At 42.0% G+C, this 25,320-nt stretch overlaps 1 protein-coding gene across 1 annotated transcript in view; it reads left to right on the top strand.

The window, feature by feature from the left end:
* Positions 1-25,320, top strand: part of cacna2d1a (calcium channel, voltage-dependent, alpha 2/delta subunit 1a) — a 138,083-nt gene that overhangs the window by 21,403 nt on the left and 91,360 nt on the right. The window contains exons 2-3 of the mRNA XM_072672571.1: positions 1,411-1,492; positions 2,127-2,243. Of these exons, the coding sequence (XP_072528672.1) occupies positions 1,411-1,492; positions 2,127-2,243 (199 nt within the window). The remainder of the gene's footprint in view (positions 1-1,410; positions 1,493-2,126; positions 2,244-25,320) is intronic.

Raw genomic sequence — 25,320 nt, 5'->3', positions numbered from 1 at the left:
CATGAAGCAGAGTGGAACGTACGTTAACCGGCCTCTGACCCCAGTGGCATTTCAGATCGCACCATTTCAGTTCTGCACAGATATCCTTGCCCACCCCTACAATTCTGGAAATGTATTCTTTTGGATGGGACTGAGTGTATTGTGGGGTATCCTTGCCAAGTGTCAGTTTTGCTGTGAAACATGAGCAGAAACAGATCCCCCATGAGGGACTGCTCTGTAGAAATTGTTTGAATGGTTTTAGACAACTCTTTTTGTTGACAAGCCAAAGGATGCGGATCTATGAAAGATTTACATTACAAGTCTGTGTGCCATCAACATGACCTTAAAGCTGTATTTTTAAGGTACAGCTGCTGCTGTAAAAAATCTTCCATAAAAGACTGAGAATGAATGACAAACTACTAGTTTTTGATGACTTGTAAATGAATAAAAAAAAATGCTACCTTGTCAGCATGTCTAGCAGCTAGTGAATTAATTTCACTTACATTAGAAAATGTTAACTAGCTATCTCCCGTATTAAGTTAGCTTGACTGCCAGAGACAGAATATAGTATACACCCTCAACCCACTTTTTTGGTCTATGTTTCGGTCAGCTTTGTACAATCTGTCTCTGCTGAATCCTAAATCTACTCTTTGAGCCTGTTTACACTTTTACGCATTAACGTGTTTATGGTAATCGGATCACATTTGGATTTCATTTGACCTCATGAAAAGCCAGATGTAAACACACCCAGGATGCATTTGTGATCAAATTACGATCAGATCTCTCGAACCACATTCGAAGATGGTCTGAAACAGATCTCGTCCACATATAATATAAGTGTAAACGGGGTGCGTTTTCTCTGTCGGGATACACCCTGTGAAAATTCCAGCTCAAGACCAGCTTTTGCTGTTAGTGGATGGTCTTTGATGGTCAAAGTGGTTGTAGAAGCTGGTCATCCGGGTGAAAACAAACCGTATGCTGGTAAGCTAGCGGGTTAACCAGCCCATGACCTGCTTAGTATATGTTGCATTTGATTTTGGTCATACTTGATCAAGCTGGTTGACCATTCTGAGTATATTCTCTCGGGCTTTAAAAAGGCCATTGCATTTTATGATACAACCTATATGGGAATGTATAATCCATCTATTGTTCCACTACTTCTCTGAACTGCTCAATACTACAGTACTATCTGAATACAGGGTCAAACCTCCCATCACTTATCTTGTTCTCAAAAGCTAGCGTTGTATTGCTCCAACTCTAGCTCACACACAGTTATTTACAGTGAAAGTCATTTGAATGACAAAAAGGGGAGCAAAGGGGCTGCAGGTTCTCCACCTGTTGCATCTACCGGGTTCCGATAGTTGTGTCAGCCACTGTGAAGGAAAATGTCTGTAAACTTTTGAAACTGATTTGGCCTTTTCTTGTCACTAGGGCTCGGGAATGGGCAGACCACATACAGGAGGACCTTGTGCAGCTGATTAACGCCGAGGGCGACATACAGCACCTCACACAGGTAAAGTCATGTGACCCATCCTGTCCAAACTGCTCTACTGTTCTTTGTAAACTGGAAATCGACTCTCAACCCCAGAGGTACTTTGTAGGACTGTGTAGATGGTCTTGCCTGCGGTTCTGTTGCTCCTTGTTCTGTTGCTCCTGACGCTCTGCTTAGGCTTATTTACCATGCTGAGCGTCTCCATCATGTTGGCTCGTGACTCAGGAGAAAGACTCGTCTCCTGCGGTCATAAGCGTCAAATAATAAAGAAAGACTCCCGTCCTCTTGGAGGTTTAGCGTCAGATGAGTAAAGCCCCCCCGGCTGCTAAATAATTGGCAATTTGCCATTTCTGAATTTCATGTGCCACTGAAATATTCCATGATACATATTTCACTCGTACTTTTCTGTAATGTATATGAATCTTGCATATCAAGTCAAGTCAAGGCATATACACATCGTTTATATTTTATGTCTTTTGGATTTTCATGAGCAGCTTTAGGGTGTTGTATATGCACCCACATATAATTAGTAAGTAAGTAAATGTCGAAACCTGGGGTCAATTCTCACCTTTATGTGCACCATCACATGACTTTCTTGTTCTTGTTATTGTCTTGTTCTTGATTCCCATTTTTTTCTCCTCTATCTCTCTTTCAGATTTTTAGGGAGCTTAAAACAAAGTACAGAGTGGAGAAGAACAATGCCCAGGAGATGGTGGCCAACGCTGCCAGCAACATTCAGAGACTGCTGGCCAACCGCTCTAAAGCTCTGGAGGTGAGAGTGTACTGTGTTCTGTTCAGACAGTAGTAGCACGCCCCTGTAAAGCCAGCTACAGCTGTGGATGGCTACAGTTGGTCCAGTTTTGGCCCACATAGGAATATTCAGTTCACACAGTGGTGCGCATGCATGCCACATGGGATTCAGAGTTTCATGTCAAACCTTTTATATCCTCGAAAAACCAGTGTCCGTGTGAATCTGGCAGTTCTTCTTTACTTTGTTTAATTTGCTTTATGGCGAATGGACCAATATAAATGCTCCATAATGACATGACTTTCATTGAGAGTTTAAAATTTTTGTCCTTTCTCTGTCAAGTTGACATATTGGAGTTGCAAGGATTTTTGTCTGACAGCTACAGTATGTTGGTCCCACTTATGGATGCCCACCAGGCTCCTACAAGCGGAACTGATGGGACCAAAAGGGTTTAAACATGTGCACCATCTGGGATGTTCACTACACATGGGGTCTAGTTGGGACTTAATGTGAGATTTAAGATGGGCTGTTTCGATGGAGCCCATTTGGGAAGCCCAACTAGGTACAAGTAACAACACATGTACAAACCCATTCCAAGCCTATGCCCAACTGGAACCCACTTGAGCCCCACATGAGCTGGTTTGCTGGGATAGGGCCAGTTTTGGTTCACAATACTTGTGGCTAACAACACTTGCCATTGCCTTACCTGATCCATAAGTGTGTTTACTGGGCCGTGTTTGACTGTGCTGTCTGCCCAGAGAGCAAATGAGTCATGGCCCACGGTTCTGGCCTACGCTTTTGTCCACAGTCTGGGAACGGCAACACAGCCACATCTGGCTACAGTTGGAGTGGATTTGAGCCACAATCAACATAAAACATAACTGGCTTCATTGTTTTTGCCCGCAATACCTGAATTTGCCATTGCCATAAATGACCCACTGGTTTCTAAACTAGACTGTATTTGGCCCAGCATTGTCTGCTATCTGGCTAAATAAAGTCTGCAGTAAAAGTTTATGCTCTGAGCAAGTTCTGAGCCTCAGAGTGGTTCAAAAGAACAGAAATAATTTTTGGGGGTGGGTGGATGGGTGTTACAAAAATTAGAGTAAAAAAGGTGAAATGTAATAATGGCCCACATTTTGAATTACGTATATGTATAACCAACTAATTTTACCAACCAAGTCTCTCCTGCCTAGCATGCATCCAAGTATTAAATTTTCACTCAGTTACCAAGCAACATATCAACAGTCTGATTGGTTGCCATTCCATTATACGGCCATAGCAGTATAACTTGTTCTATTTGATGCAAATAACCTAAAACCTATTATTTTGCATTACATCACTTGTACGGTCCTTCAAATGTCGGCACCCCCAGCTCGGGAAAGCACTATCTCAAACCTGATTTAAGCCACTCATCATTTAGCTGGGTTCAGATCCGTGCTCTGTTACATCTGTACGGTTTGCGAGACGTCCTGTGTATTGTCTATTCAGCATTGTCTGTTTCGTGGACATGCGGCCTTGTAGTTTTCCCTCATTACGAGCCTCAAGTCCTTGCAGAGCCAGCCTCGCTGTAACTAAATTAGGAGCTCCAGGCGCTTCTAGCCTGGATCGATCGGCATCGATCTGAGCGTGGCAGCAGAAAGAAGTCTAGAGCGCGGGGGTCGTGCTGTCCAGACCGCGCCCATAATTATGCTGGAGATGAGAACATGCCTTTGTAAGCATCTGGAGGTGGAGGGTTCCCGCCAGTGTGAGAGTGGACACCCACGGAGGGGGTGCGTGCTGATTGAGATTTTGAAATGTACAATTTGCTCAGGCAGCAGAGAAAACACCATCTGTTGTTGTTGTTGCACCTGTGTGTATGTGTGTGTGAGAGCGCGTGGGGTGTGTGTGTGTGTGTGTGTGGGTCGATGTTCTGAATGTTTAACTCCTGCCACTGTAGTCAGGGTTATGTATGTTCCAGACTGGGAGAAGGTGCTTTTATAGGTGAGCATTAAAACACATCACTGACAGCTTACCCTGATGACTAAATGAAAGTATTGACCTTTCTCTCGCTCTCTCGCTCTCTCTCTTGCTCTCGCGCACTCTCCTTTTATATCCGCAGGGGAGTGGGCATGTGCAGTTGTGAGGGTAGTGGTTATTGCAGGTGGCTGCAGTCACACCAGTGTGCAGTGACTGAGAGTATAGCGACAGAGTGCTCTGTTTGTGTCTATTGTGGGAGCTAATGGCCTTGAGGTGCGGTCAGAACGGCCCAAGAGTTTTCACTGTCCTCATTTGAACCAATTTGGAAAATTACTCTTATCTGCCATTTCTTTCCTCTCTGACGCGCGCACACACACACACACACACACAGACACACAGACACACACACACACACACATGCACACACCCACATAACACCCCCCACACACACGCTAAATGAGGTGACCATGAGAGTGCTTTCAGCATGTCGAATTTTAAAAGCAGTGAAGAGGACAACAGTAGCCTCAATCTCTCTCTCTCTCTCTCTCTCTCTCTCTCTCTCTCTCTCTCTGTGTCTTTTGTTCTTCACTCACTCTATCTCTCCGTGACCCTCTATGTACTCCAGTCCAGTAGAAGTGAAGAGGACAACAGTAGCCTCAGTCTGTCTGTCCCTCAGTCTGTCTCTCTTTCTGTTTCTCCCTCTTTCATTTTATCATTTCTTTTCTCTCTGCCTTTCTGTCTATCTATATCTCTCTCTCTGATTCTGTCTCTCTCTGATTCTCTCTCTCTCTCTCTCTCTCTCTCTCTCTCTGCGCCACTCTGTGTATCTCTCTCTGACACTATGTCCATCTCTCTCTGACACATACTTCTCTCTGTCTGTCTATCTAGCAGTCTCTCTCTGCCTCTGTATCTCTGCCTCTCTGTCTATATTTCTCTCTCTCTCTCTCTCTGCCTCTTTCTGTCGGTCTCTCTCTCTGCCTCTTTCTGTCTCTCTGTTTGCCTCTGTATCTCTGCCTTTGCCTCTTTGTCTGTCTCTCTCTGCCTCTGTATCTCTGCCTCTGCCTTTTTCTGTTTCCCCTTTCCTGTATATCTATCTGTTTCTCTCTGCCTCTTTCTGTCTGTCTCTCTCTGCCTTTGTATCTCTGCCTCTTTCTGTTTCCCCTTTCCTGTATATCTGTCTGTCTCTCTCTGCCTCTTTCTGTCTATCTTTCTCTGCATCTGTATCTCTGCCACTCTCTGCCTTTCTCTCTGTCTGCGTCTTTCTGTCTGTCTCTCTCTGCCTCTCAGCCTCTGTCGCTCTTTTGTGTTTATCTCTCTTTGCCTCTCTGTCTGTCCATCTCTCTCTATCTCTCTCCGATTCCCTCTCTCTCCCTCATTCTCTCTCTGTCTCTGCCCATCTCTCTCTCTGTCTCTCTTTTTGTCTGTCTGTCTGTCTCTCTCTCTCTCTCTCTCTCTCTCTTTCTCTCAGCGGAACGTGAGTACTGTTTTTTTTTATGATCTGAGGAGGCAGGGTGGTGAATGGGGATGTGATTTCTGGGAGTGCTGGGATTGAATTACACTGATTGATTGACAGGACGGTTAAGTTGATTAGGGAGCGCCTTTAATTCAGGCCTGTCCGTCAGCGGTCGTCTTGGGGCTCCATCTGATGTCCGTGGGTGTGGCCGGTGTGTGCTGGTGAGGCCGTGCTGTGTGAGAGGGAGGTACAGCACTGCTGAAGAAATGGATTATGAAGTGTAGTGTTTCATGCCTCTACGCCTCCTCTCTCCACATGCTTCTTTTTCATTTGGCCAAATGAAACATTGTGACTGCACTCAATTAAAAAAAAACAAAAACGGCCCTTTTCAGCCTAATCTCTATCTGCCAAATCTGAAGCGTACAGTCTGTTACCATAGACAGTGTTCAGTCTTATGATAGAAATGGTGGGCAGGTGCTGCAGTGAGCTTTCTCAACACCAGCTCCCCTGATTCTATACCATCCCAACTAACATGTCCATGTGGGGCCTATATATTTACCCCACCTGGAAACTTATCAATGTTGGCCTCACATATTAGTCATGGATCCCAAAAGGGGTTAAACATGGGTTGTACGCTGCACATGAGACCTAGATGGGACCTATGTGAGATACAGGGCCCATGTGGAGGATGGGCTGTAATGATGGGGCCCATTTGGGAAGGTGTGCTAAGATGTTGCTATGGTATATGAAGTTGCTTGGTGGTTACTGAGGTGTTGCTAGGTAGTTGCTAAGGTGCCCTGGCACTACGGTTTCCCTCATCATAAAGGCACCTGTCAAGGAGTGGGACCTACATATTAGGCAGCGAGTGAACAGCCAGTTCTTGAAGTTGATGTGCTTGAAGCAGGAAAACCTGGTCAAGCATAAGGATCTGAGCTACTTTGACAAGGACCAGATTGTGTTGGCTAGACGACCAGGTCATCAGAGCATCAGGTATTGGACCAACTGTGCTCTGAGCTTCAAGCGGTGACAAGGTGATAAGAGCCCAAGGCTCAATGATGCACATGGGGAGGGAAGGCTAGCCAGTCTGGGATGATCTCACAGAAGGGCTGCTGTACAAAACGTAACGCTGTTGATGTCTCGTGGAGCTCGTACCTCGACGGGTCCGGGCTGTTTTGGCGGCACAAGGGGAACCAACACAGTGATCAGAGTACAGTGTTTATGCACAGAGAGACAGAGAGCGAGAGACAGATGGAGAGTACTAGAGAGAGAAAGAGAGATAGGCACAAAGAGATGCCAAGGGAAAGGTACAAGTTTCTTGTGCCTCCGTCCGCAAGAGAAAAGGGAAGCGGAAGCAGGGAAGTGCGTTTGTGCTCTCTGTCTCTCTGCCTGCGTTCCTGCAGCTCTTTGATATGGCAGATAAAACAGAGGCAGATGGATGAGTCAGCCTATGGGCTGTTTTTTTAGACAGCTAAATATCATTAGAGCAGTGCTTCTGTAAGCAGGCCTGCGGATCACTGCCCTTAGAGAGTGCCTCTGTAAACACCAAACTTTCCTTATCCCCCCTCCGTCTCTCTGCCTCCGTCTCTCTGCCTGTCTCTCTTTCTCTGTGTGTTTGTATATGTGTGTGAAGTGTGTGCCTGTGGGCTAGGTGGATGTGGCTGATAATAAACACTGCTGATAGAGGAAATATTTCAGGACTGTAAGCAGCCTCTCAGAGGGGCTTCTGAAAGGACAGCCGAGGCAGTCTTAAAGTAGTTAAAGTAGCATCTAGCTTCTACTTTCCTGCAATTATGCGCCTGTCCTGAACACACACTCTCCAGATACACATATAGATACAAAAGTGTGTGTGTGTGTGTGTGTGTGTGTGTGTAGTCCTGGCTTTTTTTCCACTAACTTCCACTAAACCTTTGTAGACTGACTGTTTGCAATCCTCCAGTACCACTACACAACTACAAATAAAGGTGCTACAAAGGGTTCCAAATGTCCAAATGTTTGTGGACACCCCATGTAATGAATGCATTCAGCTACTTTTTTTTAACATGTGCAAATGCTCGCAAGCACACACACACACAGCTTCTGTAGAGAAGTACTGCCAATAGTATAGGACATCAACATGAACCTATTAGCACCATGCCTAATGCCAGGTGTGGGCTAAAAGGGGTATAAAGCCATAGACAAAGACATTGAGCTGTGGTGCAGTGGAACTGCGTTCTTTGGAATTGTGGTGCTCCAACATTGGTTGGCAACATCTTGACCTCACTAATGCATCTGTCACTGAATGCAATCAAATCCTGATAGCAATGTTTTTTTTGTTTTTTTTTAATCTAGTTGAAAGCCTTCTTCTCTGTACAGTGCAGACAGTTGCTCCAACAAGGTCATTAATTTGGGGCAGTGGTGGTTCAGCGGTTAGAGCGCAGCACTATTGATAACAGGGTTGTGGGTTCGATTCCCGGGCTCGACAAGCTGCCACTGTTTGGCCTTTGAGCAAGGCCCTTTACCCTGTCTGCTCCCCAGATGCTGGAGTTGGCTGCCCACTGCTCTGGGGGTGTGTGCTCACTGCCCCTAGATCACTAGTGTGTGTGTGTGTGTGTTTATTACCACAGATGGGTTAAATGCAGAGGACACATTTCGCTGTACAGTGACAAATACGTGCACCTTTACCTTTGCCTTTAATGCCTGTGTGCAAAGCAAGAGATATGAGTTTTCTAGATGTGTTCTAGATGACCGGCAAGCCGGCGTGTCCTACTGCAGAGTTTTACGCTCACTGGTTGTTGTACATTTTGAAAAGAAGCCAACAAATGAGTGAATGTATGTCGGAAGTGGCGCGTAATATCCCATCTGACCTGTCTCTGCTTGCTGTGCTACAGGCCACTTTCTCCCTCTGATATCATGTGTGCCCTGCTATCATCAGCCTAATAAATTATTCAGCTGTCTTCATGCTGTGTGCTCTGAAGTAGGGGAGGTGTCCAGTGTTAAAAGCTTTCTCTGAAGCACCTGTATGTAGCCCTGACTGGTGACATCAGAGCTCTTATGTGGGTTATTCATCAGCGCTAACGTCATCGACTGCACCCCTACCCCACCTAAACCGACTCACATGTATAGACACATCGAAAGCATAGAAAGCCTAATTTAATTCCATTGCTACAGACCCTTTTTTATTGTAATAATTATTACATTATTTTTTTGTCTCTGAAGCCCTCGCAATGTACTTTTGTAAGTTTTTAGAGGTCATTTTTTACTTTTACTTTTTATCATTACACAGATGTGCAAATGTGAGCACACACACACAGCCTATCTAGTCCCTGTACTGTCAGTAGAGTAAGACTCTCTGGAGCAGATTAACATGAACCTCTTGGCACCATGACTAGAATCAGGTGTGGGCTAGAGGGGTAGTATAAAGCCCCCCCAGCATTTGACCTCTGAAATGATGGATTGTGCTCCATCCAATACTTTTGGGATGAGTTGGGGATGAGGTGGGATGGTGATCATCCTGACCTCACTAATGCTTTTGTCGCTGACTGCACTCAAATCCACAGCAATTTAAAATCTTTCTTTTTAAATCCTTTAAAATCTTGTAGAAAACATTCTCTGGACAGTGAAGTTTTTTTTTTTTTTTTTTTTTTTAATACTTCTGATTTTAAAAGAAGCAATGAATGAGGCAGGTGTCCCAATACTTGTGTCCATATAGAATATGTACATAGCCAGGACCTGCCAAGGGTAAATAAATATATGAATAAATATACTAAATCACAGGAGTCTTTGGGTCAGTCCTTGGGTTTTCTGGAACGTCCCCTTTGCTCATTTACAGTGTAGTGTGTTTGGTGTTGTTGAGTTCTCTCATTTATGCTGTTGTCAGATGATCACATTGCATATAAAGCAGGACGTCACGAAGCCACGACGTCTCTCTACGTCTCTAAAAAAGACCGTAGGGTACTAACCCACGCCCACCTCTCACATGCCTGAATCCAGTCTACAGGCCAAAGTCCGTCCAGTTTCAATCCCATTAATGTCTAGACTTGATGAGATCTCAGAAAGGAGAGCCCCACCTTGAGGATTTTGTTAAATTAGCCACTCAGTGGTACGAGGTGGCAGTGTTAATGTTTGGAACGTAAAGAAAGACGTGACATCAGACTGCATTATCCTTAAGTGCTCTGATGTTGTGAGTTTTGGTGGCCATTTGAGGTCAATGCAGACTTTGGAGGATACAAAGAGGTCGTGTGTATGTGTGTGTGTGTTGTTGGGCATTTAATCATTGATTTGTGGTACGCTCTGAGCTTGGGGAACACATTTTTTTCTCTGGCAGCGACTTTAAAAGGTTTTGGCTGCCTACCAACTGCACTTGTCCGTCAATGACTGTTCTGCTCCAAGTAATCTCTCCATTCTGAGCCTGTCATCTAGATTTAGTTTCATTTAGCCATGTGAGCTGAAAGAGAAATTAATGGCGAGCTTAAGATTTAGTTCTGGCTGTGCAGTGAGTTGGGACAAAACTGAGCCGTTTAAAACTTTGAAGCATTAAATTAGTAAACTCAATATGCCTGTGTGTTCAGAGTTCTGACAGACAGCGCAAGTGGAGGTAGTGATGATGGCTGAGTGCTGAATACACTGTCCTAAATGTATTGGGAAGCGTACTTGGTTACAATATCTAAACAAGGACTCGGATTGGACTAGGATTGGTACTCTACAGCAAAGTTCTTCCAATCTGGACCTTTAGACTTTATACTGCTTGGTAGGAGTGACACTACGTGGCCAATCAAAAACTGAATCCAGGCCTGGAGACTAGATTCAAGGTTCAGATTCAAAGACCGAAGTTCTTCAGCAGCAGCATTAGCAGAGCTAAATCCCCCCTTTCCTTCACTCGCTCAGTCTTTGTAAAGTCTCGGGTTTGCTGTATTAGTCTTATTCATACGGTTCCGATAGTTCCGATTCCAATTCTCAGCTCTCTTCTCTCTTTTATACCTCAAGTGAGTATTTTTAACAACATAACCTGAGTGACAGCTAATCAAAATCGACATGTTAATAAGCTCCTGCATGTTAACGACCAACAAAGCGAAGCTATTGGGTAAGCATTAAATTTAACAATCCAACCACAATCAGAAGTGGCAGTGATCGCAGATATGGGTGGGGAAAGATGACGATATTTTATCAACCTAAGGAACACTGACCAACTGCATGCTTCATTAAAAAAAGAGTGTAATTATGCAATGTTCCCCATTCACAAGCCTCATTAATCAGTTCAGATTTTTCGCTTAAATCGGACTTGGCTATCTTGACTGTTCACTTTCATAAATGGAAGTGATCTGTGTGTGTTTTGTAATGTGAAGGAATCCACCCCTTGAAACATTTCACCGATTTGACCGTTCACATTCGTGTCATACATCCACAAATCGTGTACCTATCCGATTAAGGGCCACATATGAAAGTATGTATAAAAAACTTAACGAAATAGTAAAGAATCAGAAGTGACTGGTACATTTTGTCTGAGTGTCAAAATGTCGCCTTAACTATTGTGTATTGTAAAAAAATTAAATGTCTATTATATTTTTACCCACCCCTATTCCCACATATACAGGCAGTTTCGGTACTCAACATAAGCTGCCAGGCTATAGTGCTGGATTGATCAGCTTCATTATTTTTAGTCTTAACTAGGCTTAATGGCTAGGCCTTGTGTCATTCTCTGAAACTCCCCTCAATAAAGCCGGGCTTATTTTAATGGCAGGTGTAATGTTTGATGTGATGCTTATCATGTCTTTCTTGTGAGAGTGAGATAATGAAATCAGTATTGGGATATTTACCATCAGAGACGTTCAAGTGGATTGTTTTGCATGATGCTGTGTGTTAGACATTAACGCACAGGCAAGTTAGGGGAAAGCGTGTTAGCGCCATTTCTCATGCAGATAGTAAAATACAGTGCTAGCCTGATCATTGTTTGTGAAATCAGGGTTACTGCTATTTGCTCTAGTTGGGTATAGTCAGTAAATGAGTTAGTCGGTTGTCTAGTTAGTTAGTTAGTTAGTTAATAGCCAGGCCCATTAAGTGCTTCACACCTTAAAATCAGCGCATTCAGAATACAGTCAAAATCTATCACATATATTTATTCTGAATTGCTTATTACACACAAAAGTGTATTTTACAGTCACTACAGGGACGTCTGTACAAACTGGTGGGGCTATTCTTTGATAATAGAAGTTTACAATAACACTTTCGGCCCACCGGCGGGCCATAGGCTGTTTAAGTGGTTTTAAGGTCTGTCTCCTTACTAAAACAATCATGTTGTATTCTACATCCCAGCGCACTGTGTCACACACAGCTTGAAACGTTGTCTTTCCTGTGCGATGGATGTTGCTGGCTCCTGGTTGCCATGGCACTGGGTTGCTATGCTTCCCTGGCTCCATAAAGCGATAAATTGCTCAGTTTCGTGACTCATACCTGAAACAAGCGTAAAGAGAACTCTTGGTAAAATACATCCTTACCATCTGCACAATGGACAAAATCAGGTGGTGAGACAGAACAGGTGCTAGTGTGCCTTCGTTTGAAGTGAGATGCTGGAGTGATCATATTCTAGCCTTCCCACGCGAGATAAGGGTGTAAATCTGAGATCTGGGTGTTCTGCGTGAGGCACAGCTACACACTGTACTACGATGGGTCTTTAACAGCCCAGTTCCTCTTCTATATCCTCTCACCTCCTCTAATGAGGAGCTGTTTATGAGCTGTGTGTATGTGTGTGTGTGTGTGTGTGTGTGTGTACACATCTGCATTTTCACATGAATAGTTTTTCAATTTCAATTTCCCAATCTCAGAAAATAATTTTAATCGTTATCATGGGTTTAACTGGGAGTTTTGGAGTAGGAGGGGCCTCTGTTTTTCATAGGTCTCTACAATGTAGGGACATATTTGTTGAGTTTATTATATAAATGCTATATGTTATGTTTATAAGCATGAGAATAGGGCAAAACATTTTAGCCTATCCATTTTTTTTATTGATTTGCTTGTTTTTTACTTTTACTTTTTAGTTTTTCCTTTGGAATGCAATCATATGCAAATGCAAATCATAGTCAAACTACAGCCTTTAAATAATAATAAAATGAAAAAAAGTGTTCCAAACAAAATATTCCACTTATCTGAGCTCAGTAACCCTTCCTTCCTTTTTAATTGAATGCTTGGAGCTGCTGAGACTAGTAATAGATAACAAGACTACGGGACATTTTACTGTCAGGTGTGCAGTGCTATCCAGTCAGATCCAAAACCCCAATCCAAAACCCCATCCTAGGGGAAATATTTATCCATAATTAGTAATAGTGAGTAATTAAATTAATTTTATGAAGATTTACCAATCTTGAATTGTGCATCTGAAGTATAAGAGGTATTAGGTACCTGATTATTGGACTTAATTTAGTGAAATGTATGTGTGATTTGAAATATGATCTACTGGCCTAGAATGATACGTCAGAGCCAAAATGTAAGCCTGATTGGGATAGGATTAAGTCTACATGGGGTCCTGCGGTAATTACCTCTTCTAGGAGCTATTTGGTGATCGTTTTTCTGGCGAATTGACCAATTTACCATACTTGTGTTTTTCACCCTCCTCTCCTGAGACAATTACAGGAACAGTCACCTACAGTTTTTTGGCAGTGGTCTGAACATTTTAGTACTGTCAAGAGTTTCTTTGATTATTCAAGCAGACACCTACTCACATTTCTGACTGCTGTTACTTGCTATATTAGGTCTCATTTGATGCATATCCATATTCATCACCTCCAGAAGCTCAAAATGCTGGATGCTTTGGAGGAGTCTCTTCACCATGTATTTGGTCTTGATGGTAGAACTTGGTCTCAGTCCTTTATACACTTTATATTGAAATCTGCACAGTATCATCAATCCTTTGTTTTTATATACGCTATATGGCCGTGGATAGTAAAGGTAATACTAGGAAAGCAGTGAAGTAGCATATCATCACTGTACAGAAGTACGTTTATAGTATTTAGCTTATGCTCTTATCCAGAGCGACTTACAAGGTTACTCATATTACAGGGGTTCTTATCGGTGTGGTGTAGTGCAGCAGTCACCCAGACTGGGAATCGAACCCCTGTCTCCCACTTGGTGGAATAGCTCACTAGTACATATATTCCACAACTTTCTGAAGTGTCTCTGTGTAAATTGGGAGATAACTGGAATATCTGAGAAAAAGTTTTTTTGAAGCGAACTGGTCAATCCAAGCCTTTTATTTAACCCCACCCCTAAGTATTACCTGGTGAGGAGACCCTCTCACAACAACTGCCTCAATGGAGAGAAATGAGGAAAAAAGAGATAAAAGCCCTGAAGCTCTGTGCACTTCTATGTTGTCTAATGCAAGTGCTATGGGTTAGGATGTGCTGTGGGTTATGGGTTGGGATCATAATGATCGCTGTTGTGGGATTGCTTTTTCTGCTGCTATCATCAAGAACATTAAGCACTTACTGTATATGGACTTAACTATGTGCTAAGTGCTTATCTGCTCAGGAAGATAGCCATATTATTTAAAAGAAATCTGTACAAATATTACTCAGACGCTTGGTTTCCAGAGCTGTTCTTTGTCCTGTATTATTTGTAGTTATCTTCCAGTACCTGATTTGATTTATTAAATAAAGTTAAAACTGGTGTGCTGCTGGTGCAACTGAACAGATACCCAGTTGTATGTGGAAAGCTTGGGCACCCTTGGCCAAGTGACACAGCTGATCAAACATAATTCGATATTGTCAGCAAACCCGAATAAATAGTTGCTTAGAAAAAAAAAACAAATAAAAAAATGGCCTTTGTGAAAGTTTGGACAACTTACAGCGATGGTATTTAATAAGTAGAAATCACATCATGCAAACTTTACAGAAAGCCTCTAGTGTTGAGATATTCTTAGGTGTTCTAGCATGCAAAGCTTATTTAGGGGCTATCTACAGATTTTAGGACGTTTAGGTCACAGCACTGTAAAGGCCATTCCGTGGTACATTGTGGGTCATTGTCCTGCTGTAGAAGCCATCCTCTTTTCCAGTTCAGCCTTTTAACAGATACTCTGACATGTGCCTCCAGAATGTATTGGTATTCGTTGAAGGTCACAGGTGGCAACACAACCCCCAAAACATGATCGATTCACCCCCATGTTTTACAGTTAGCAAGGTCTTCTGTTTATAAAATGCAGTACCTTTTTTTTCTCCAAACGTACCTTTTGATGATTGTGGCAAGTGTGCTACTTTGATGCTATCAGCCCTCTTCAGCACTCAATCAAGTTTTCCTTTTTATGACTGTTCTGTGAAGATTATATGAGGATCTGTGCACCACCAATCTGGCCTTATCTAAACCTTCCTGTACATTCTTTACAGTAATATGCAGTTTTGACTTGCCTTTCTTACCAGCATATGAGCAAAAAAAAAAAAAATTACTTTCATTTTAAGACTTTTTTTTCTAGGTTGTAGCTCAAAAGATGTCTGGGAGGTGTTCCCATACTTTTGATATGCATATCTGCGTACACTGTTAAAAGTATATAATCCTTGAGCAACCTTTTGGAGGTTCTTAAATTTCAAATTTTGATGAACCTTCAGGAAAAAGTTCCTTGACTGTTCCTTAAAGCACCTTAAGAGGTTCCTGCACAGTTTCAAACTGAAGAACCTTTTGCATTTTCTTATGCAGCTCTTTGGCGGATACGATCAATAAGCTAAATATACAGATGCAGATTAGCATACACCTGCATATCTATACCCTAAAGCGCATACCTGCAGAAACACACACACACACACAGAGAAGGCCATCTGTTTTTTTAAAGCATGAGCTCACTCAGCATAGCAGATCTTCTAGCCTTGCAGTATGCTTTCAGTGGTGGGAGCCTGTTTTTTTCACACTGGTGTTTGGCATGACGCTAAGTGGCACAACCCCAACGAGCGCAAGTCTTGCGCCTTGAGCCAAGATGGCTCTCCGCTAGTACTCCTTTTTAAACCTGCCAAGATAACACACAGTTTACCTTGCCTCAAGCCAAAATGGCTCCCGTTCTCTGTAGCACGTGCCAGGAGGAAACGTTTTGTAATGAATGAAGTCTTTAGAGAACAACAGCTATCCCAGTGCGAGTGCTGGTGAACTCTGGCGAATGGCTAGTTCCTTTTGGAGTGAATTCTCTTCACAGATGTGTACACTATGTCAAAGAAGACTCGTTTAAATGTATCATGACTGTAAGAATAGATAGCATTGCTCATTCAGAAACCGGTAAACTGTGGTTTTACCAGAGCATTTGCCCTTCCCGTGAAATCTGGCGCTCTTTTCCTTTATTTGTATGTGAGGTCTATAATCTTGTCCTGGTCTTTTTTCGGCAAGTTTACAGACATACATGGTCTCACAGGTAAGTCTTGTGTGAACATTATTGTAATATATGATATAAAAGTGTGCTATCGTATACCTAATATCTCTTTCTGATCTGTATGGATTTAGCATCTTGGCAAACGTTGCTCAGTTGCACAGCCAGTTTGTATAATATAATAGAAAAGCACCACCAATGGAATAAGACGTTCCTTAGCAGCAAAACATGAGCATAAGCAAACTTTCCACCACTTCCATGTCCATGTAAAAGCTTTAGTCCTCGGCCTGGGTGACCCAGTTCCTGAAAGCTTTGGTGTTTCCCTGGTCTAAATCCCATGGTCCAACTAATCAGCTCCTAATCAGCCCTTCCTGAGTTGACTGAAGTGTACAGGGCAGTGAGGCCTGCAGGACCAGGATCAGGGACCTGTACAATAGTTACAATTATTCCTAAGCATTATAATACACCCATTAACTTGCTTTTCCAGCAGATCTAATGAGATTTCATGTGGTATCAAAAAGGTATTTTAGGACCTATGGATATATATTACACTGGGCCCCACAACTCTTCAACAATTTAGCCAAGATACTAATTTTATACAATTTTAGGGCTCTTGTCAGTCACAGGCCGTTAGAATGGTCCTAACTTCCCCCACCCGCCGCCACCATATGGTGACTGTTTGCTGGTGATCTGTCAAAATGAGTGAATACTGGAAAGACAGAGCTTGTCCCGAGTTCACTGCTTCGCTCACCATTTTACGACTTGTATTGTCAGCTGTTTGAGTGCTAATCTTACTCTTTGGGTAAACTCAGTGATTCACAAGTTTACAAGTTTATGAGGGCTGTTCAAATGCACCAAATACAAAGTGTTGCTCACAGAATAGCAGTACATTGTTGGGGTCAGAATGTCATGGTTAGTAGACCAATAGAAATGCTCCGACTTCTATTGAAAGGTGTTCTTCTCCTGTACAGTTACCATTGTGGAGTATTCCTGCACTGTACACCTTGTTGTGATGCATGCGATATCAGACTGCTCTACCTCAGATTACACTCCCGAACTCCCTATTTTACTCTACATTTACACCTTTTGGACCTTACCCAGCCTTAATGCACAGACTTGTATATATTTGTGTTTATTGTATTCACTGTCTTTATACTTATTGTCTATGCATCCTGTCTCGTGTTTTGTCTACTGTCCTTGCACTATTGCATCACGTCCTAACCGATTCTGCCCTGGAGACTTAGCCTAATGGAGTTTCACTGTACTGTACAACCCTGTATTAGTATAATGACACTAAATTTGAATGGAATTTAATTATACAAAGACTGTGACCGTGTCAAGGCTAATTTATGGAATGAGGGAACCTCTAGACTGTACTCATTTCACACACAACTTTCACTGTCATTAAGAAAGAGCAGCACTACAACATATGGCAATATGCCCTTCAAGCTTCAAGTACGGCTCGGCTTGACCCGCCATCCCTTCAAATCCAAGGAAGACAAGTGTCCAGGCTTTTTTCTGTCCTGGCACCAAAGTGGTGGAATTAACTTTGCCTGGGTGTCCGAATGGCAGAGTCGCTCGCCATCTTCAAACGCAGACTGAAGATCCACCTCTTCTGAGAATACTTGGGCGAATGGTCACCTTATCGACTTGTGTTTAGTAGTGTCTAAGCTTAGAGGTATCTTTGAATTTTTAGTCTATTCAAACTAGCTGAGGTTATTCTTTGGTAAATAGCAAAGCACTTGCTCTGGATAAGAGTGTCTGCTAAATGCCTTAAAGGTAAATGTACTACAACATGGGGTTCTTATGAGAGCTATTCCGACCCTGTTTTCCTGTTTTTCCTTTTATTGTTCTGGATCCTCCAAGCACCTTTTTCTTCTTCATGATCATGATCACGTTTTAAAAGTGCGCAGTTTGGAATGAACGTAAGTGGGATAAGCAAGGAGCATCCACTGCTTTGACTAAGTCAGTTTTTAAGAGGGGAAACCTGGGGCGAAAGCAGGAGTGAGACAGATTACCAGTCGGTTAACCATCTTGTTGTGTGTTGTCTCTTGAAATAGTAACACTCCCGCTCCACGCTCCTCCTCGTTTCACTGACGTCTCTCAGGCTCCCTCAGTCGTATCGTGTTTGTTGTTTTCCTTGTAAAACTTTAGTTTCAAAGTTACTCCAAGCCAACAGCACTGCCGAATCCAAATGTTTGCCTAGCCAGAAGCTGCTTCTCTGTTTGCTGAACCCTAATGAGATGAGATGAGATTATTCATTTGGAGTAGATTGTAGAATGAAGGCCTTTTCACAGGCAGCCAAGTAATCGTGGCCATTAATGCAGCATACGTCTTATTACTTTTTTTTATGATGGGCCTATTCAGCTTGGGTATGGATTGTTGTTTGGTTGCACAATATGGCATTTGTATGCAGTACTGATATTGTAGGAGGCTGCAATATGCAAATGAGCATACTTTTTCTTTGGCTATTTTAATGGATTAAGGTAACTTATTTCAGGCTGTTCCAAAAACAACCACTTAACAGTATGATTGACCAGTACCTTTTAAGTATATCAATAAATTATATATATATATCCTCCATTGGTTGACTCACTTGGGTACCGTTGAAAAAAAAAACAAGTTTTAATCATCATAAAGTAAGATTGTTGTTGTTGTTATTATTATTATTATTATTTTGATATATATATATATATATATATATATATATATATATATATATATATATATATATATATATATATATATATGTGTGTATATATACACTGGATATCTGTCCACATCCCATACAAGCACACTCTGCCCTCTGCACTTACTTACTGGAACTCCTATGCTCAGTCCCACTGCACCCACAAAGACATCTGTCCACACTACACTGTAGTTTTTCACTCACCTTTACACCTGTGTTCTTATGGTAGCTAAGCTGGCTCTCTGTGGTTTTCATCTATCACTCTATGAAATAAGCCTGTAAATACAGCTGGCTTTAGACTAACTGAATATAGCAGAAATGTAATGGATCCTGGATAATCCATGATCTGTATGGATCGCCTCCCACAGTTTGGGACCCAAGTGAACTGAACGGCTTGCCTATTGCAGTGTGGAATACAGCGGCTGCCTGGCTGCAGTGAAAACCTACAGACTGAGCAGCTGTCTGTCGCATGAACGGAGAGTGTGGATAAAACTGGTACGGTCTGTGAACACTGAGCCCTGAGAGCCAGAAATCAACACACTGAGCATGGCCACACATCTGCAGCTCTATCACTCGGCTGTGTAAGTGGAGAGCAGAGTTTTTTTAGTGTAAGGTGTGGGAGTCAGATACGGACAGCTAATACAAAGGAACAAGCAGACTGTCAAAATAAAAGTCGATCTATGACCTAGGATGTTTGGATCTATGTTCGGTGTGGACCGGCTAAGCAGGGGAGGGCCCCTTTAGGCACTTTTACACAGGTGCTAAAATGTGAGGTTTCCGTTTATTAAGTTTTATTATTAACCCACAATTTCTGTTATCAGTTAAGTTAGAAATGTATTTACAGTACAACACAACATCCTTTATTGAGTTTAGCACATTTTCAAAAACATCATAGTCATTTTTATTTCATTTAATTTACATTTTTTTTAAAGATACAGTATTAGCTGAACAAACATTTGTGTTAAAGTTGTTACTTAATGATTTGTTTTTGGTTACTTTCCTCCAGTCATCAGTATTTAAAGGCCCTAGTATCATAGCACCTGATTCAGCTGCCACACATCTGTGATTATTTGTGATATCCCTTGACCTAAAGTGTTTTATTGCTTTTATTAGCCAATTTAGTAAAGGAAAGAAGTTCTTCAGCTTCCTCGAGCAAAAAAGTAGGTCCAGCTGAATTGAATAAAGTGGTCATTGGTGTTTCTTAGCAACTGGTTCAGTCAGCGAATTGACACCGGCCTAGTGGTAAAACAAACAGGTTGCTATCTGATATAACAACATGGGTAGAACGCTTTTCACTCAATGAGACTATGTGAGCAAACTGCTTGCATGAGAGCATTTTATCCATATTATGCAGCCCTAATATACTGTATTGTATGCATGTCTACATCTCAGACTCCAGCTATCTGGGTGGTGTGCTGATACATTCAACCATCAGCTGTTGGAAAACACTGCTTCCCTGCTGGCAGTGCAAATGCTTTGAAATGGAGAGAGGGGGTCTCATTATTATTTACTGTTTCCCCTGTCCTTTGTTTGTGCATGATTTTATAACTGTATGCATGTGTGTGTGAGAGAGTATGTGTGTGTGTGTGTGTGTGTGTGGTTGTTGTTTCTTTTTTCTTTTGTCCTCCCAGCTGTCGGCTTCTCTTTCTCTGGGCCTCTGTTCTGTCAGACTGGGTTGGCTATAGAGACAGACAGCTACAGCAGCTGTCGTCCTGCAAATGGACTGAGTGAGGAAGAACTGATATGATCTGAGAGCTTTCCTACCCAGGCCATGCAGATTTCAGCCCTAACGCTTTGCTGCTTTTGCCCATGTCATTAAACCAGGTCTGCTCTGTCTGTCTGTGTGCGTGCTCTGTGCTCCCTCACACACACACACACACATACACACACATCAACAGGCATATATATATGTGTATATATTTTTTTTTTTTTTACTATTTCACTTTTTGACATAATATGAATCTGGTAGTTGTTTCCAAATGTCATGGTGAATGGACCAATAGACATGCTTGGAATAAAAAATCTTTTCCTTCTTTAAAGTTGCCATTTTAAAGGTGCATGACAGTAGTAATATACAGTCTTATGCAAAGGTTTGCACATCACTAGTAAAATTACGCGAAAGTTTTGCTGATTTTCTAACAGAAACCATATTTTTACTCTTTATTTGCTAAATTAAGCATACTGGATTTAAAGGTCATGGTATTTATTTTATTTCACTACATTGTTCAATTTCAGATTCAGATTTTAAAATGCTGCATTTTAATCAGCCTCTATCAGGTAAAACTGGTAAATAAAAAAAAAATTATTTGTATAGAGCCATTTACAACTGTTGTTGTCACAAAGCAGCTTTACATAATTAGTAATTAGTAAAATACAAGAAATTAACAACATAAAAAGACATGAAAAATCTAAGACCCCCAGTGAGCAAACCAACGGCGACAGTGGCAAGGAAAAACTCCCTCAGAGCTGGAGGAAGAAACCTTGGGAGAAACCAAGACTCACAAGGAGGACCCATCCTCCTCTGGTCAGAACTATTTATAAATTCTTGATAAAAGTTACCAAACCATCTATACTGCTGTACTGCCCAGGTGTGAAACATATTCCTAATCATAATATAAAAAATCATGGTGTAGTATAACTTAATATAGTCATAGCAGTGATGGTCCGAGTAATGAGAGTAATGACAGTTAATAGTGGTAATATTAGTAGTGGCAGATAGTTAAGAGTCCATTTAGGTTTTAACATGGTCCTTAGGCAGGTAGCAGTGATAGGGGTGTTTGCCCCCCACTGTGCCAGTGGTCAGTCTTCCAGCAGGTCGGGCTGGATTAGTGGGCGACCATTTACTTGGAGAAGGTCAAGAGACAGAATTAGTTCTGAGAGGATTTATAGAGAGCAGAGAATGTTGACTTCGGCAGGTCTGACTATTACAGCCTAGTTAAAGGAGAGAGCAAGAAGGTAACACAGACACGGAAGCACCCGGAAACGCTAGCGTCCATCTGCTCAACTGTCCACAAACCTGAGTGATCGCGTGCAAGCAGCGAGACGACAGCTTTATCTAAGGGGAAACAAAAGCTAAACTAAACCGATGAGTTTTCAGCCTAGATTTAAAGATTGAGACTGTGTCTGAGTCCCGAACATTATCTGGAAGGTTATTCCAGAGTTGGGGGGGCTTTTCTGAATTTTGGAAACTACTAAGAAGCCAGCACCTTGAGATCTAAGTAATCTTTATGGTTCATAATATGTAATAAGATCTCGCAGGTACTTAGGAGCAAGGCCACATAGGGCTTTGTATGTTAATGGAAGAGTCAATACGGAATTTAACTGGGAGTCAGTGCAGAGCAGAATAAGGCAACATTAATATTTTCTGTTCTGTATAAGTTTATATTTTGCATGTTCACGTGCACCTATAGATATATCAAGGTTAAATCCCCTGGTCTTTTCTCTGTATCTTTTTTTTTAAACTGCAAGGCACATCATAGCCAGTAGCTCCTGAAAACTTCTCCAGTATATAAAAAAGATGTGAAATGTAGAGCATGTATGCAGACTGAGCTTGTCTGAATCCACAGCAGAAGGACACAAGAAAGATGGGAAAGGTCAGGCATGTAGTGTGCGTTTTTACTTAACGTTATGGCAGCACTCTCAGCTAATTGGCTTGTGTTCTAAACCATTCATTTTTTGGGGGCTGGTCTTACTGACACACTCATTAAGGCCTAGCTGCGATGGGGGATGGATGTTCTTGAGTAATGTCAAAGGGTCGCCCTCAAACAGAGGAATGCTACAGCATTTCATAACCATGTAGTAATTAGTGCAGTAACGAAGTAGCATAGCTCAAAGCAAACTAAATAGATGTGCTTTCTTTATCGTCTGTATACGTGAGTGTGTGCATGTGCGAGTGTATGAGTGTGTGATAGCTGTTTTAGCTGGTCTCCTTTGAACAACACCCTGTCTGCGTGTGCAGAAGGAGATGGCTAGAGGTGCTAGTCATGGCAACAGTGGTTGATGCTCTTCCTGTGTCCTGGGAGGGCGAGTGCGTCCACAAGAACGGAAGCAGGAGAGCTTTTGTTAGTGACGAACCTGTGGGAATCTGTCTGTGTGTGTGTGTGTGTGTGTGTGTGTGTGTGTGTGTGTGTGTGTGTGTGTGTGTGTGTGTGTTGTACTTCCGGTAGGTAATGAAGCAAAGAAAAATCTCTTTTCAGCCACTATCTGTCTTTTATTTGATTTGCCTTTATGACTTTTCTCGAGGAGTGACTCACATTTCTGAGGAGACTTGCAGTCTTTCTTAGTAATGTTTGTTGCTGTCGTGAACACACAGATCCATGAGATGCTGTGAGATGCACCGATACAGATTTCCGAGGCAGGTTATGATGGCCTATAATGAATAAATTTAGTGCTGATGCCAATTCCAATTAGGGATTGTTTTCTTTGTTAGCACCACACAGGCAGCATGTCCTTACAAAAAATAAAGAGAACCCAATAAAACTAATAATACAAATCCAATCACATTTTCTTGGACGTTGCAAATCTCGCTCATGCAGATTTCCCCTCTACAACACCCAGAGAATTCAACCTCTCCTACTGCAACTTCCTTATGGCTGGTCTTCCTATGCACACCATCAGGCCCCTGCAATTAATCCAGAAATCAGTGTTTCTCAGTTCAGCCATGTCACTCCACTGCTGCGTTCTCTTTACTGGCTTCCAGTAGCTGCTGCCAGCATCAGATTTCAAAACCCTGACGCTGGCCTGCAAAGCCAAGAACGGACCAGCCCCTCCGTGCTTGATGGCAGCGGTCAAAAGCCGATCTGTACCAAGAGCCCTTCGAGCTTCAAATACGACTCAGCTTGACCTGCCATTCTTATAAGATCCACGGAAGACAAGCGTCCAGGCTTTTTTCTGTCCTGGCACCGAAGTGACTGTCTTCAAATGCAGACTGAAGACCCTTCTCTTCCAAGAGTACTTGCATATAGTGTATGTTGCGTATTGAAGAATCCAAAGGTATCTTTTGGATCCTAGCTAATACAAATTAGCTAAGGGTATTTTCTGAGTAAACAGTAAAGCACTTTTGTAAGTCACTCTGGATAAAAGCATCTGACTTAAATGTAGTGTGCTCTGGCGACTGTCCAGGAACATAAAAAAGAGATTAGGAACCTTTGAAGGTTCCTTGAAACCCCTTCAACTTGAAGGACCCCTAAATGTTCCTCAAGGACCTTTTTTATAGTTTTAACAGTAAGGCCTTTTCGTCATCACCAAGGCTCAACAAAGCAGTCCAACCAAAAATGTCCCTGTAGACAAACATCTGTGAACTCCCTGTTTTTAGTAACTGGTGTGAACTCCTTGAGTAGAAAGCAGAACAAACCTTAACCTCATACTGACTTGGAAACATGTTGACCCATTTTTCCTTACAGAACTGCTTCAGCTCTGTGATTGTGGTGGGCTTTCTTGCATGTATTCTGTGGTTCAAGTCCTGACACAACCTTTCTACTAGATTAAGGTCTGGACTTTGGCTTGGCAATTTCCTTCTGCCTCGGTAGACTGGCTGGTGTTCTTAAAGGTATGGTTAAACAGCCTTCCCCTGTACAAATCCCCTGATACAGTCCAGAATTCATTGTAACATCAAATAATGACGAGCTGCCCCATCCCATGGAAGCAAAACAGCCCCAAACTGTCATACTACCACATTTAACATTTTACAGCTGAGGTTTTCATGCGGGAATGCGTTGTTTGGTTTTCCACCAAATCCAGTTTTTGACTTATCTGTACAAATTTCCAGCAGGCTTATGCAGGCTCATCCAGGTGGTCCTTAAAACACCTTACAAAGGCATCACATTATAATTACTTTCTACCAGAAAGCAGATCTTATAAGTTCATCAACATTCTTTACCAAACTCAACCTATGTGCTCCAATTAATTATTATTAACTATTAATATTATTATACTCATTTAGTTATTGTTATTATTATTATTATTAATAATAATAATAATAATAATACTGCTACTACTGCAAATGTGGAGTGGTGGTATTATCCTAAATGCTCCACTTCAGTGATCTGAAAAGAATGTTAGCACCTCTGTGTTACTATGCATGTGTCCCTGCATGTGCAACTGTAATGGCAACGTTCAAAATGATAATGATAAAAAAGATAATTGATAAAAAATTTATAATTTTCCCATTTTTAAAGAAAGTAATAAGTTGTGCACCCTTAGTAGTCCTAGTAGGAGGATTCACTGATGAGCCTTAGTGCTTTAACCTTTTGGACACACACTGTTCCCGGGAGAAATAAGCAGTGACCTGACCTGTACCAGGATATGTGTGTGTGTTTGTGTGTGTGTGTGTCTGGGGGCGCACATTTGGGCTTGTGCATTCGCCTGTGTTTGTACACACAGAAGAAAATACGAAGAGTCTGTGGGTAGAGGGTGCAAAATACTAAAACAGCCACCCTATCGGTGTATATTCAACTTGTCTATATATTTGGCCTCAAACTGATCCTTCACTCACAAGTCTGGTATCTTGGACCATCTTGTTGGATTATCTATGTCTTTTTTTTGGTTTGGTGAAGTTAAAGCAACATTATGTAGCATTTTTACCTTGAAATATCAGCTTCAGGACTCGTTGTGATGCTCCACTGACATGTAACAGGGAGAATAGCATATCCGGGCTCAGCTCGCTGCTAACTGCAGTATGTAAAATGACTGATGT

Source organism: Salminus brasiliensis, chromosome 2 (genome assembly GCF_030463535.1).
Source record: "Salminus brasiliensis chromosome 2, fSalBra1.hap2, whole genome shotgun sequence".
NCBI classification, from domain to species: Eukaryota; Metazoa; Chordata; class Actinopteri; order Characiformes; family Bryconidae; genus Salminus; species Salminus brasiliensis.
Note: the sequence above shows the minus strand (reverse complement) of the source record. Positions and strands in the feature narration are given on the sequence as shown.